Source organism: Lepidochelys kempii, chromosome 6 (genome assembly GCF_965140265.1).
Source record: "Lepidochelys kempii isolate rLepKem1 chromosome 6, rLepKem1.hap2, whole genome shotgun sequence".
Taxonomy (NCBI): Eukaryota; Metazoa; Chordata; order Testudines; family Cheloniidae; genus Lepidochelys; species Lepidochelys kempii.
This window is the reverse complement of record NC_133261.1, coordinates 48,753,896-48,766,789: the sequence shown is the minus strand read 5'-3', so window position 1 is coordinate 48,766,789 and position 12,894 is coordinate 48,753,896. Positions and strand designations below refer to the sequence as shown.

General features: G+C 41.8%; 1 protein-coding gene across 6 annotated transcripts in view; it reads left to right on the top strand.

Moving 5' to 3' along the window:
* The window catches only part of NAV2 (neuron navigator 2), a 679,973-nt gene that overhangs the window by 609,922 nt on the left and 57,157 nt on the right, over window positions 1-12,894 (top strand). For 4 of the 6 annotated variants that reach the window (XM_073347852.1, XM_073347851.1, XM_073347847.1 and 1 more), the window contains 5 exons: window positions 1,391-1,682; window positions 2,633-3,335; window positions 9,607-10,074; window positions 10,811-10,876; window positions 12,444-12,488. In XM_073347852.1, coding sequence (XP_073203953.1) covers window positions 1,391-1,682; window positions 2,633-3,335; window positions 9,607-10,074; window positions 10,811-10,876; window positions 12,444-12,488 — 1,574 coding nt within the window. The remainder of the gene's footprint in view (window positions 1-1,390; window positions 1,683-2,632; window positions 3,336-9,606; window positions 10,075-10,810; window positions 10,877-12,443; window positions 12,489-12,894) is intronic. The other 2 variants (XM_073347848.1, XM_073347849.1) reach the window with 2 other exon arrangements.

Genomic DNA, 12,894 nt, shown 5'->3' with positions numbered 1-12,894 from the left:
GATAGATTCAGGGCGATGGGAGGTTTCAAAATAAAATCTAATATCTTCCAGAGAGCATGTTAAATTGTCATGTACTTTTTTCTGTATTTCCTTTTGCCACTTTGCTGATTACCCAGGTATCTGACGGTGTTTTTTTAAAAAGCTCTTGGGGTAGTTAAGACCAGATCTTTCTAAGTGCTTGAAAGCCTAATACAAGGTTCTCACCACCATCACCTCCCCTGAGGCCGATGGGATGAAAGCACTTTTCAGCGTGTTGCAGAAACAGGCCTTAGTTAGCCTCCTCCTGCACAACTCAGTTCAGTGAGACACAAGCCAGTGTGGATTTACAGTTGCTTCCATGAAGGTGCTGTGATTAGAGAATAACCTTAGTTATCGCTTGGAGTTCACATTCTCCGAGGTGTGGGTGGTGGTCAGCTTCTATAGTTGGTTGTGATATTACAAACTTCCAACTGTTTATCACAAAATAAGTTTGGCAGGGGAAACCTAATTCAGTAAGAGAAGTTTTAATAGATGTATCTCTTAGTAATCATTCGTAATGGGAAAGGGAAAGGAAAAGGATTATGGGGTTGGGAATATATAGGATAATATAATGGGATATTGATAGGGTTGTCTGGAGTTTGGCTGTGGTTTGGTCAGGGGGAAATTCCTTCCTTGAGTGTGGTAGTTGCAAAATTCTCCATAAAGCATCTGACTTTATAAACGGTATGTGCAGTAGGATTGGCAAAATATAAAAAAGTAAGAGATGGAGTTTCAGTGCAAACTGTGAACTGACTTGCTTTGTGGATTTAAGTCAGATTTTAATGTGTTTGAAAGTGGTATAATGGGGTTTTATTTCTCTCCAGTTCTTGGGTGTCTTTCTAATGGGTTAGATTAAAACTAACAGCATTCCACATCTTTCAGTCTATGCAAAAAGCCACCTCATTGTGCTCTTGAGATCAAATTGCCAGACGAGAGATAGGAAAACAGCAAGAACAAAGAAAAGCTAGCTGCACATGTTTAAAATGATTTTTATGCATTGCAGTGAAAAGGTTCATATAAAATTCAAAGAGGAGGTAAATGGCAATGAACTGAGTATTTTCCTTATTGTTTATTAATCAGGTGTTTGGTGTGTGTTGGATAGTTGGTTCGTTTTTGGTTTTGGCTTTTTAGTGATTGTTCCCCAGTGTATCAGAAAGCAAACACAGCTAGTAGAATTCATTTATCTTGGGTTTTCGCTGGCAAAAAGCAGGCTCAACAAACAAACAAAAGTAAAATGTCTCAGTGTAATAAAAAATTATTTGTGAATTTTTAAATCAGCTTGGTGGTTCTAGATTTTGAACCCTAAAAAAAGGAGGGATTTCAAAAAGACATTTACAATGGAGATTCTGATATGATTTATTGTTTCCCTTAGACTGATGCAGAAAAGCATTTGCAGGTCGAGCGGAATTCCCTGTGGTCCAGTGATGAAGTCAAGAAATCTGATGGAGGATCAGATAGTGGCATAAAGATGGAGTCTGGATCTAAATGGAGGCGAAATCCTTCTGATGTGTCTGATGAATCTGATAAAAGCACTTCTGGTAGGAAGAACACTGTCATTTCACAGACTGGTTCCTGGAGACGGGGCATGTCAGCTCAGATTGGCATTACTACACCGAGAACTAAACCTTCAACCACCTCAGGCTCACTGAAGACACCTGGAACAGGTGAGGAAAAATTTAACACACAGGCAGGCCAACAGTTTACATTGGAGAAATGAAGTGCTTAACTGCTTTCCTGTGGCAGGAGCTGAACTTCAACTAGTTCTATGTTTAATCGTAGATTGTGTGTGTGTGTGTGTATACAATATACTAAATCTCTGTGTTTCTGTTTTATGGCTCAAAGTGAATTTTAAATTATACTTATTATACTAAAATGCTTTGAGTATTGTTTGCCTGTTTTGAATGTCCCTTAAATTAGATTGTTCATTGGACACAGTGTTCGCAGTTCAATATTCTGGTTTCTTGTAATGGTAATTAGTGGAACTCCATTTTCATAGTCCTGGATTAAGAGTAACTCAGAATCTAGACTTTACGTGGCTAAGGATAGTTGTATGAAAGAAGCTTTTTCAATGATAACATAGCAACTGCATCTTAATTTATGTTAAAGCAAATTTTCAGATGGACTTCATCAGAGCTCTTAGTACATGCAAATTTGTGCAAGAGCATTAATAATATTTGTGCATGCAAATAGATGAATTACGCTTTTACTCACACTCGGTTGTATACCCTATTGTGAATGGAAATTTCAAGGTCTGTTTTGAAAATGTGGCCTTCACCAGTTATATACACTTTTTTTCTGAAGCTTATTTATTGTTGCTATATCATATCACTTCATTATTGACAAAAAGGGATCCAACCAATGGTAGTCATGAAGGAAAAACACATCTTATTTATCTGTCACTATTATTTAACAATCTGTTCACTGTTTTTTGTATTCTCAAGGGCAAACACACCAGATACTCTCTCCTGGCAAGCCTGCATATATAACTCTCAGTAGTGCAGTTTAATACAAACTGGATCATAATTGCATATTTTTGTATCTCATGATGCTTTGATGTTTACCATTTGCTTAGCATTTTCAATTTAAGTATTAGACTTCTTTTTCTATTTTTTAGGGAAAACTGATGATGCCAAGGTATCAGAAAAAGGTAGACTTTCTCCTAAAGCTGGACATGTTAAACGTTCTCCATCAGATGCAGGACGCAGCAGTGGTGATGAATCCAAAAAGCCTCCGGCAAGTAACTCTAGAACAGCTGCTGCTAATACAAATACATTTGGATTTAAGAAACAGAGTGGGTCAGCTGGAGGCATGACTATGATTACTGCCAGTGGTGCAACTATCACCAGCAGATCAGCCACACTGGGCAAAATCCCCAAATCATCTGGACTCATTGGTCGGTCCACTGGTCGGAAAACTAGTGTTGATGGCTCACAAAACCAGGACGATGGCTACTTAGCACTTAGTGCCCGCACTAATCTTCAGTATCGTAGTTTACCCAGACCCAGTAAATCCAGTAGCAGAAGTGGAGCTGGTAATAGATCTAGTACCAGTAGCATAGACTCCAACATAAGCAGCAAGTCAGCTGGGTTGCCTGTCCCAAAAATGAGAGAGCCAGCTAAGGTATCCCTCGGAAGCTCTCTGCCAGGTCTGGTCAACCAAACAGATAAAGAGAAAGGGATATCGTCTGACAACGAAAGTGTGGCTTCGTGTAATTCTGTTAAAGTGAACCCTGCATCACAGACTACTTCCAGTGGAGCTCAAAGCACTCACCAGCAAGGAGCCAAGTACCCTGATGTGGCCTCCCCCACTTTGCGCAGGTAGGCACAAAATTTGTTCATTGTGGAAGTACATTAACTGTAGTTATACAATTGTGGCTGTTCAGGCTAGGGACTGGCTAAGTTTTGTGGGCTCTTACTAATATGTGTGCTAGGCTGAGGTCTTTGTACTGAAATTCAATTTCACAGCTAGTAAATATGTGCGCCAGTAATATTGTAAATATTTATTGCATTACAGGACAGTAGCAGACTTAAACATTTGAAATTGATTGTTAAGCCCTCCCCCAAATGATCGCAGTTGTGGCTAATTCAGAATAAAGTTAGTACTTGAAAACATTATAAAGGCTGAAATATAAACCCACAACAGCAAGGTTATAGGCTCCTGTAGAACTACTAATTCCACCTAGGGTGACCAGATGTCCCGATTTTATCGGGGCAGTCCCGATTTTAGGGGACTTGTCCCGCGTCCCGACCTTACATTGGTCAGAATGCCCTTTGTTCCAATATCGGGACTGTCCAGACCGCAGCCGCGGCACCACCGCTTACCGCTTCCTGGGGCAGCTCCCGGTGCCCGCCTGCCGGCAGGAGCGCAACATGCTGCAGGAGCGGGGCTTGCAGGCGCCAGGAGCGGGCAGAGAGCCCCCCGCCCACCCCATCCGACCCACCACACTAGGAGCCAGAGGGACCTGCCTGCCGGATGCTTCCCGGGACGGAAGCTGCCCCAGGTGAGCACTGCTGAGGCTCCCCACCTCGCCCCCTGGCAGGTCCCTCTGGCTCTTAGGGTCAGAGAGGGACGGGGGGCAAGGGGCTCTCTGCGCACTGCCAATGCCTGCAAGCCCCACTCCACAGCTCCGGCAGCGCCCATTGGCGCTTTTCCCAGCCAGTGGGAGCCACGGAGCTTGCACTTGTGGCAGGCACAGCACGTGGAGAGTGGAGACCCCCTCCCTCGCCGCTCTCACCCTAGGAGCCAGAGACCTCCCAGCAGGGCTGGTGAGTACGGCTAGGGAAGGGGGCAGGGTGTGAAGGTGAGTGTCTGGGAGGTGTGTGTCGGGGGGGTGCTGGGCTGTGAGGGTGTGGAGGGCACTGGGCAGTGGGGGAGGTTTGTGTGTTTTGGGGTGTTGGGAAGGGGGGGAGATCTGTGTGTGTCAGGGCACTGGGCAGTGGGGGTCTGTGTGGGGCATTGTGTAGTTGTGGTGGTGGGGCTGTGGGGAAGGGCACTGGGAGGGAGGGAGGGGAAATCTGTGTGTATTGGGAAACTAGCGAGTGGGGGGTTCTGTGTGGGGTGCTGGGCACTATGGTGGGGCTGTGAGCAGAGGAGCACTGGACGGGGTGTGTGTGTGCACAGCACTGTGCATTTGTGGTGGAAGGGCTGTAGGGGGGCTCTGGGCATAGTGGATCCAGGGGGCGCTGGGCAGGGGAGCTGTGTGGCGCAGCATGGGCCCACCCCCAACAGGAAGGGGCACGCTGGTAGCACAAGGCCCGGCGGACCAGTGTGCCTCTGGCTCCAGTCGGGGCTGTGCACCTGTGTCTGTCTCTTCTCCACTCCCACTCCCACCCCCCACCCCGTTCACCCAATGTGTCCTGATATTTCACTCTTGTGATCTGGTCACCCTAATTCCACTCCATTGTACTTACACATTGTGCAGGAACACAGCGAACCAGTCCAAAGTTTGGCCAGATTTACACATTGAAGTCAATGGAGTTACTCCAGATAGTGTGAGAATGTAATGTGACCCAGTATATTTACATTTGTTCACTTACTTGGCCCAATACAGTATCTCACTCGGTTACATGTAACGTTGTCCTGTGTGGGGAGACTCTTTACCGTAGGTGCCCGAGTATGTAGGTACAGAACAGCTTAATTAAAGGTACTATGTCAGCCGCATTGAATTTTCTTATTTTTTACAAAAATCTTCTTTCATGTAATGATTTATTTCCTAGCTTTTTCTGACCTTATATATTCCCTTCCCTTCCCCATTATTTTTAACACAAGTACTTGGGTGAGTGGGAGTTAATTTCCTTGCTTTTCTGCAACATTTGCATCAATGTCTTGACTGTAGCAAAGATATGCATTAACATTATTTTCCGCTTTAATTTGACATCATAAGTAACATAGTCTCTTTTGAGTTGCAGTGTTCTGGATTTCATTGTTGTCTTGACATCATAATTTCATCTCTGTACAAGGACACTGACATCATCCTACTTCAAATGAAGTGAGGATGTCACATTCTGTTCAACTTGCCAACTTAAGCGTAACTCCTGTAATGGTGGTTTGGGTTCCAGCTAGGCACAAAAGGAATACTTCATTTCTTTTGAAATGAATGGCCATCTTTGAAAAGCCTGTGCAAGTATAATTCAGCATGACCTGTGTAGTTTAGTGATTCTCCTATTTCTGGACATCGTTAGAAAAGTTATGTCTTGTTGAAAAATTAATTTCTAGCAATTACTATTTTAAAACAAAAAACTAGAAGATTGTTTGTTGTTCTGATATTATACTGCAAATGAAAAATGTCCATGTTGCTTGCCTCAAATATATTAATAATCAAAGTCAATTGTACATTTCTGTTGATGACCAGAAAACCATTTTGCTAGACCCGTCGTTGGTATAACGTTTGAACTACATGCAACTTTTAAGAATAGACACTGAGAGAATGTCAGGTGTCTTAGAGAGATTTTTGTGGAGGAGGTTAAGGTTCAATCTAAACCTTCACTTTCTCGGTTAGCTATTTCATGTTTCAGTTGTCACCAGACTATGTAAATAAATGTGTCCCTGGCAGAGCTAAATCGCTTGTAGTGGAATTTGCCTAGTGTGTTTATTGCTGGGCACTAGCTCTGTCATTGTGTAATATTGAGAATGTTGTTGCACTCTTTGTGTTTAATTAATATTCCATGCTGATTTGACACGCAAATAAGCATCTATAACTATAAAAAGACAGCAGTAAAGACTGCTACTTCTGTATGCCAGTCAGCCTCACCTCAGTCCCTGGAAAAATCATGGAGCAGGTCCTCAAAGAATCAATCCTGAAGCACTTGCATGAGAGGAAAGTGATCAGGAACAGCCAGCATGGATTCACCAAGGGAACGTCATGCCTGACTAATCTAATTGCCTTTTACGATGAGATTACTGGTTCTGTGGATGAAGGGAAAGCTGTGGATGTATTGTATCTTGACTTTAGCAAAGCTTTTGACACGGTCTCCCACAGTATTCTTGTCAGCAAGTTAAGGAAGTATGGGCTGGATGAATGCACTATAAGGTGGGTAGAAAGCTGGCTAGATTGTCGGGCTCAACGGGTAGTGATCAATGGCTCCATGTCTAGTTGGCAGCCGGTATCAAGTGGAGTGCCCCAAGGGTCGGTCCTGGGGCCGGTTTTGTTCAATATCTTCATAAATGATCTGGAGGATGGTGTGGATTGCACTCTCAGCAAATTTGCGGATGATACTAAACTGGGAGGAGTGGTAGATACGCTGGAGGGGAGGGATAGGATACAGAAGGACCTAGACAAATTGGAGGATTGGGCCAAAAGAAATCTGATGAGGTTCAATAAGGATAAGTGCAGGGTCCTGCACTTAGGATGGAAGAATCCAATGCACCGCTACAGACTAGGGACCGAATGGCTAGGCAGCAGTTCTGCGGAAAAGGACCTAGGGGTGACAGTGGACGAGAAGCTGGATATGAGTCAGCAGTGTGCCCTTGTTGCCAAGAAGGCCAATGGCATTTTGGGATGTATAAGTAGGGGCATAGCGAGCAGATCGAGGGACGTGATCGTTCCCCTCTATTCAACATTGGTGAGGCCTCATCTGGAGTACTGTGTCCAGTTTTGGGCCCCACACTACAAGAAGGATGTGGATAAATTGGAGAGAGTCCAGCGAAGGGCAACAAAAATGATTAGGGGTCTAGAACACATGACTTATGAGGAGAGGCTGAGAGAGCTGGGATTGTTTAGCCTGCAGAAGAGAAGAATGAGGGGGGATTTGATAGCTGCTTTCAACTACCTGAAAGGGGGTTCCAAAGAGGATGGCTCTAGACTGTTCTCAATGGTAGCAGATGACAGAACGAGGAGTAATGGTCTCAAGTTGCAGTGGGGGAGGTTTAGATTGGATATTAGGAAAAACTTTTTCACTAAGAGGGTGGTGAAACACTGGAATGCGTTACCTAGGGAGGTGGTAGAATCTCCTTCCTTAGAGGTTTTTAAGGGTCAGGTTTGACAAAGCCCTGGCTGGGATGATTTAACTGGGAATTGGTCCTGCTTCGAGCAGGGGGTTGGACTAGATGACCTTCAGGGGTCCCTTCCAACCCTGATATTCTATGATTCTATGATTCTATGTTAAATACTACCCCCCTTGAATCTGAAAGCAAATATATTTTCTACACTCATGTGAAGGGTAAAATTCCATAATTAAATTATTTTATGAAAGTCTAGCACTGTCTTAATTGTTCAAGCATATCTCATCTATCACTTTCTGTCATGTGAAAACAATTTATATTACATAGAAGACAATGCATGTTTTTATGCCACTTGTTTGTGAGCCTTAGTGTTCACTCTTCTCTTGATGCATCCCTAAGGACACAACCCAATAGTCAGCTTAGTTATGCCTGTTTCTTGTCAAAACTCGGAGAGGAGGAAAAATATTCTCATTGTCTGTAGGATGTCTCCTTCCAAGGTTAACCTTTAGACTGACACTGCCAACTTGCTGAGTTGGGCTGGTTCTGCATTCAAAAGGTAGATTCTTCAGACCCCATCCTCCTTGGATGTCCAGCTCCACGACTCTTTTTTATTTATTTAATTATCTCATTTAATTAAGTTTTGGGAATCAATATGCCAGGAGACATTATCCATACGACAAGATCATCCCAGTGGGGCTGGGAGTCGTACATATTGACTATATTCTAGGTGGTGACAATCTGTTTTAAAGAAAGGAATTTGTCATTGTTCTACGGTAGCACTATGAAAATATCCTTATCTCCCTCCCTATCTAGTTTCTTTTGCGGTATTGACTCCAAGTTCAGAGAAAAGTTAGCATTAGTTTGACCTCAAAAATCTCCATTACTCAAAGACATTCTTCACCTTCTTGGTCTGATGGCATGCTTGTTGTAAGTACGCTCAGCAAATTAAGCTAAATTAAGAGATAAACACCCTCATAGTACATTCTAGAAGCAGGGCTTGCTATATAAATTGCAGGGATCTCCTCTGTTAAATCGCCACTATGTAGTGATCATATTTGCTCCTAAGAAGAAATCTAGGACTCCCTTAAGGAAGTTGTTTAGGGATAATAGAAGATGGTATATTGTTATGTTCCTAGCAGAGTGCTGTTTGAAATCTCCCAACCACTGATCCGAGTGGGTGACATTTTCAAAAGCACTTAAGTGATTTAAGAGCATATATCCAATTTTCAAAAGTGATATAGGCACTTAGAAGTCTAGGTGCCACTGACTTTCAATGAGACTCGGGTTCCAAAGTGCTTAAGGCCCTTTGAAAATGGATATCTTGAATAGTTCAGGTGCTTTTGAAACTTTCCTCCAATAGCTCTTCTGAAGGTAATAGAGGCTATTTGCATGATTTAGACAGGGCAGTGTTTTTAGGGGTAAATTATCAGACTTTCCCTTCTAGGTGTCATTGACTTTCGTAGGGGAGTTCTTCAGATACTTACTTTTGTATGGGCCACTCGGTGATAAATGCAAAAGTCAAAATCTTTTCCTCAGAAATCTGTGTTATCTTTCAAAATATGATTTGAGTAATCTGTATTTATAGATCTGAACAAAGGCCAGTCTAATATTCCATGCTTTAAAGTCATCAGTTCAGTATTATCACAGGTAAAATCCATTTCCTTCAGGAAACAGAAGATAAAATGGCTAATATATTTTAGTTCTGTGAAAGTTATGTTTGAAGTTTCATAGAAGGAAAAGTTAAGATGTGTCTGAAATTGGCATAATAATTTTCTTTGGGTTTTATTAATGGCAAGGAAGGGAAAAGGAAGCCCATCAATTCATGGTTGTCGATATGAATCTAAGAAAGACAATTTACAGGCAGGAAATTTCTTTAAAGCAGAGCCTATCTTTCTCTCTCTTTTCGATTTAGCTAGCAACAAAAAATTCTTTTTCTGAAGCACCGGTTTTCAGTCTATTATCATAGTTACCATTGTACCATTTCCTATAGATGTAACATCTGAGGTCTCATTATAATTGAATATGTAATTTTCCAGTAATAGTTTTTCAGGTGTCTAAGGACAAATAATATATGTATAAAGTATCGTTAAGTCATTTTACATTCCATTTCATGAAGTTTTTGTTACATTCTCTGAACTTTTTTCACAGACTTTTTGGTGGAAAACCAAGTAAACAAGTTCCAATCACAACAGCTGAAAATATGAAAAATTCAGTGGTGATCTCCAATCCTCATGCTACCTTGAACCAGCCGGGTAACCTTGATTCTCCTTCTGGCAGCGGTATACTGAGCAGTGGGGGCAGCAGTCCTCTTTACAGTAAAAACACAGACATGAACCAGTCTCCATTAGCCTCTAGTCCCAGTTCGGCCCATTCAGCTCCCTCCAACAGTTTAACTTGGGGTACCAACGCAAGTAGCTCTTCCGCTGTTAGCAAGGATGGCATTGGATACCAGTCTGTCAGCAGTCTTCACACCAGCTGTGAATCCATTGATATCTCTCTCAGCAGTGGAGGTGGGCTGAGCCATAACTCATCCAGTGGCTTGATCGCAGCTTCTAAAGATGATTCTTTGACTCCCTTTGTCAGAACCAACAGTGTTAAGACAACTTTGTCTGAGAGGTGAGTAGGTTTAAATTTAGACTCCATTAATATGTAGTATATGTTCATATCTTAAAAATCAGTGATGTGACAACTGTAACTAACATTTCATGATTACAATTCAGATTGCCATTCCTACAAGGTAAATATTGAATGATACTACCACAACATACAAAAATAGCCATTTCAACCAAGGAATTCAGTTCTGAATTACATTAGCTGTGGGGATGGGTTCAGAAGAGTCTTTCATTTGCACTTGCCACTGCTGTGGGACATTTTTAATTACTCAGTGCTACCTCCTATTTGAATTTCACATATCTTCTTATCTTTCTGTATCAGCTGATCTAGTAGTGGTGTACAATACCAGCATTTTAATCTTATCTTGAGAAGCCAAGTATTTCTGGTTAAAATTAATGAGTTTGTTTTAATAATATTTCACACAATTAGGGTCTGGACAATAAGTGCTTGGATACAGTGGTGATTAGTCTGGTATATGAACCGAAGTAGAACAGAAAATTTCTTTCAGAGCAAACAAGAGTGCACTGTCTGTAGAAGGCAGTGTCTGAAACCTTGGAATTTAGCCTTACCTTATTGTATGACTTTATTACTAAAACTTTGTTGCATCTTTGTAACAGAAAACAACTACTAAAAAAAAATGTTCTAACAGTTTTTTGTTTTAACTCCTTCCCCTTTCTCTCCATTTTTCATGCTAATATTCCTTCTCTTGTTTTCTGTCTCATTGGACTTGTTCTTCTAGCCCTCTCTCTTCCCCTGGTGCTAGTCCCAAATTCTGCAGAAATACTTTACCCAGGAGACAGGACAGGTAATGCTGTCTCAAGGCAGTAGAATGCACAAAGGCTCTGGGTTTTGTTGCCCACATTTATAAAGCAAAGTGTCTTGTGAGAGATGGGCTCAGTTGAGACCTCTGCTGTGTTTGTTGTTCAGATGTAAATTGTGACACAGACATGCCAGTGAGAGTCGACTTAATTAAATCTGGGGGTGGCATACAGAGTTGACAGATGTAGTTCGTGGGGTTTTTGTTGGGTTTTTTTGTTTGGTTTCTTTTGTTTCTTTGACAAAGGCAATTTTAAAATCCTGCAATTCATATCTACCATGATGAACTCTCACTAGCATTTCAGCATTCCTATGGCATGCTGCTTTTTTCACTGCGTTTCAGGCTTTTCACCTTTGTCATGAAGTTCAAGTGTTGTTCAGTACACTCAGTGTTGTAAGTCCTTTACTCCAGTTTGATTCGTAGGTGTCTTGCAGGCTTGTGTGTGTGTCCTTTCTTGTAACAATGAATGCAGGAAGGTGAGAGATGGTGGACATGAAGTTAATGACTCCAGCTTGCTTTTGCACTCAGCTATGATATGGCCACTCCTACATCTAGGAACTGACAATGATATTAGCTAGAGGGCTAGACAGTAAATTAATGTATTTAAACAGGGTATTTATTTCAGTTAAAAACAAACCCTCCTCATAAAATGAAAAGCCAGTTGTCCATTTGCCAGTTAAGTGAAAATACAACACTTTAAATATTTGCTTTTTGCAAATTCTAATAGATTGATTTCAATCTGAAGATGGAATTTAAGTTGAAATACAGAAACACTGAAAACCTCTGTGCCCATTTGAAAAAGCAGCCACTATATTTACATTGCAACTAAGGCTGTGTCTACACTACAGCTTATGCGGACATAACTTATGTCGCTCAGGGGTACTATAAACCACCCCTCTGAGCAACGTAAATTAGGTCGGCATAAGTGCTGGTGTGCACAGCGCTATGTCGGCAGGAGAGCTTCTCCCGCTGACATAGATTCTGCTGCTCGCAGAGGTTGGCTTTTTTATGCCCTCTCCCATCAGCACAGAGTGTTTTCACCACACGTGTTGCAATGGTGCAGCTGTATCACTACCGCTGGGCCGCTGCAGTGCTGTTTGCATAGACATGGCCTAAGTGACCGTAATTGATTGCATTTGCTCTATGATGAAGGCAGAAGGAAATGGTATGAAGGCGTCTTTTGACTTGGAGATATTATCAGTATTCACAAGTCGGTGGCTGCACACCTGCTTAAATATATATTTTTAAGCATTCATTTGAAGCATGGTCTTTTATTTTTTAAAGAGCCATTTTTGTTCACTATGTAAAGGAGAAATAGCAAGGCCACCATTGTGAGCAGATGAAATTCATTAGCATGATACCAAATGCATGTATCACACGATCCACACATGCCTAGGAGGCTTTTGTTGTTGTTGTTGCATGTTTACTTAGATAGGGTGCATCACTTTTTCCTCTGAAAATGTGATGCAGGTGTTAATACTTTTCTCCTCGTCCTGATTTTTAATCCTCCCCTTTTGTTCTTCTCTGAAGTTCTTTTCTTTTAACTTTTCTACAGCGACCCACATCTTGATAGGAACACTTTGCCTAAGAAGGGATTCAGGTATTGGTGTTTCCACATAGTATAACAGCTTTTGTTGTGGTTTTGGAGCTTTGCTTTGTGTTTCTGTTGTGGCTGTTCGTGGTGGTCTCTGCTTTTGCAGGGGGTGGCAGCAGTCTTTCTTTCTTTCTTTCTTTCTTTTTAAACACCTCAAAGAAGGCCCTTTTCCAACATGTTTCTTTTCTTCATCCAGTGGCTTCACTGCTTGAGCAGGAACTGTGGCTTTTGCTGGCTGAATTGCTGAATAGCATCTCATAAACCATCATTGGGCTTGATTTGAAAGCAATAATTTGCAGCTTTTATGGCTAGTGCACTAAACTAGGTGTATCCATTTTCACAATGCAGTTCCTGGAACCTTGAAGATTTATTTAAGAAAAAATTGATTTACAACATCTTAATGAACTTCTTA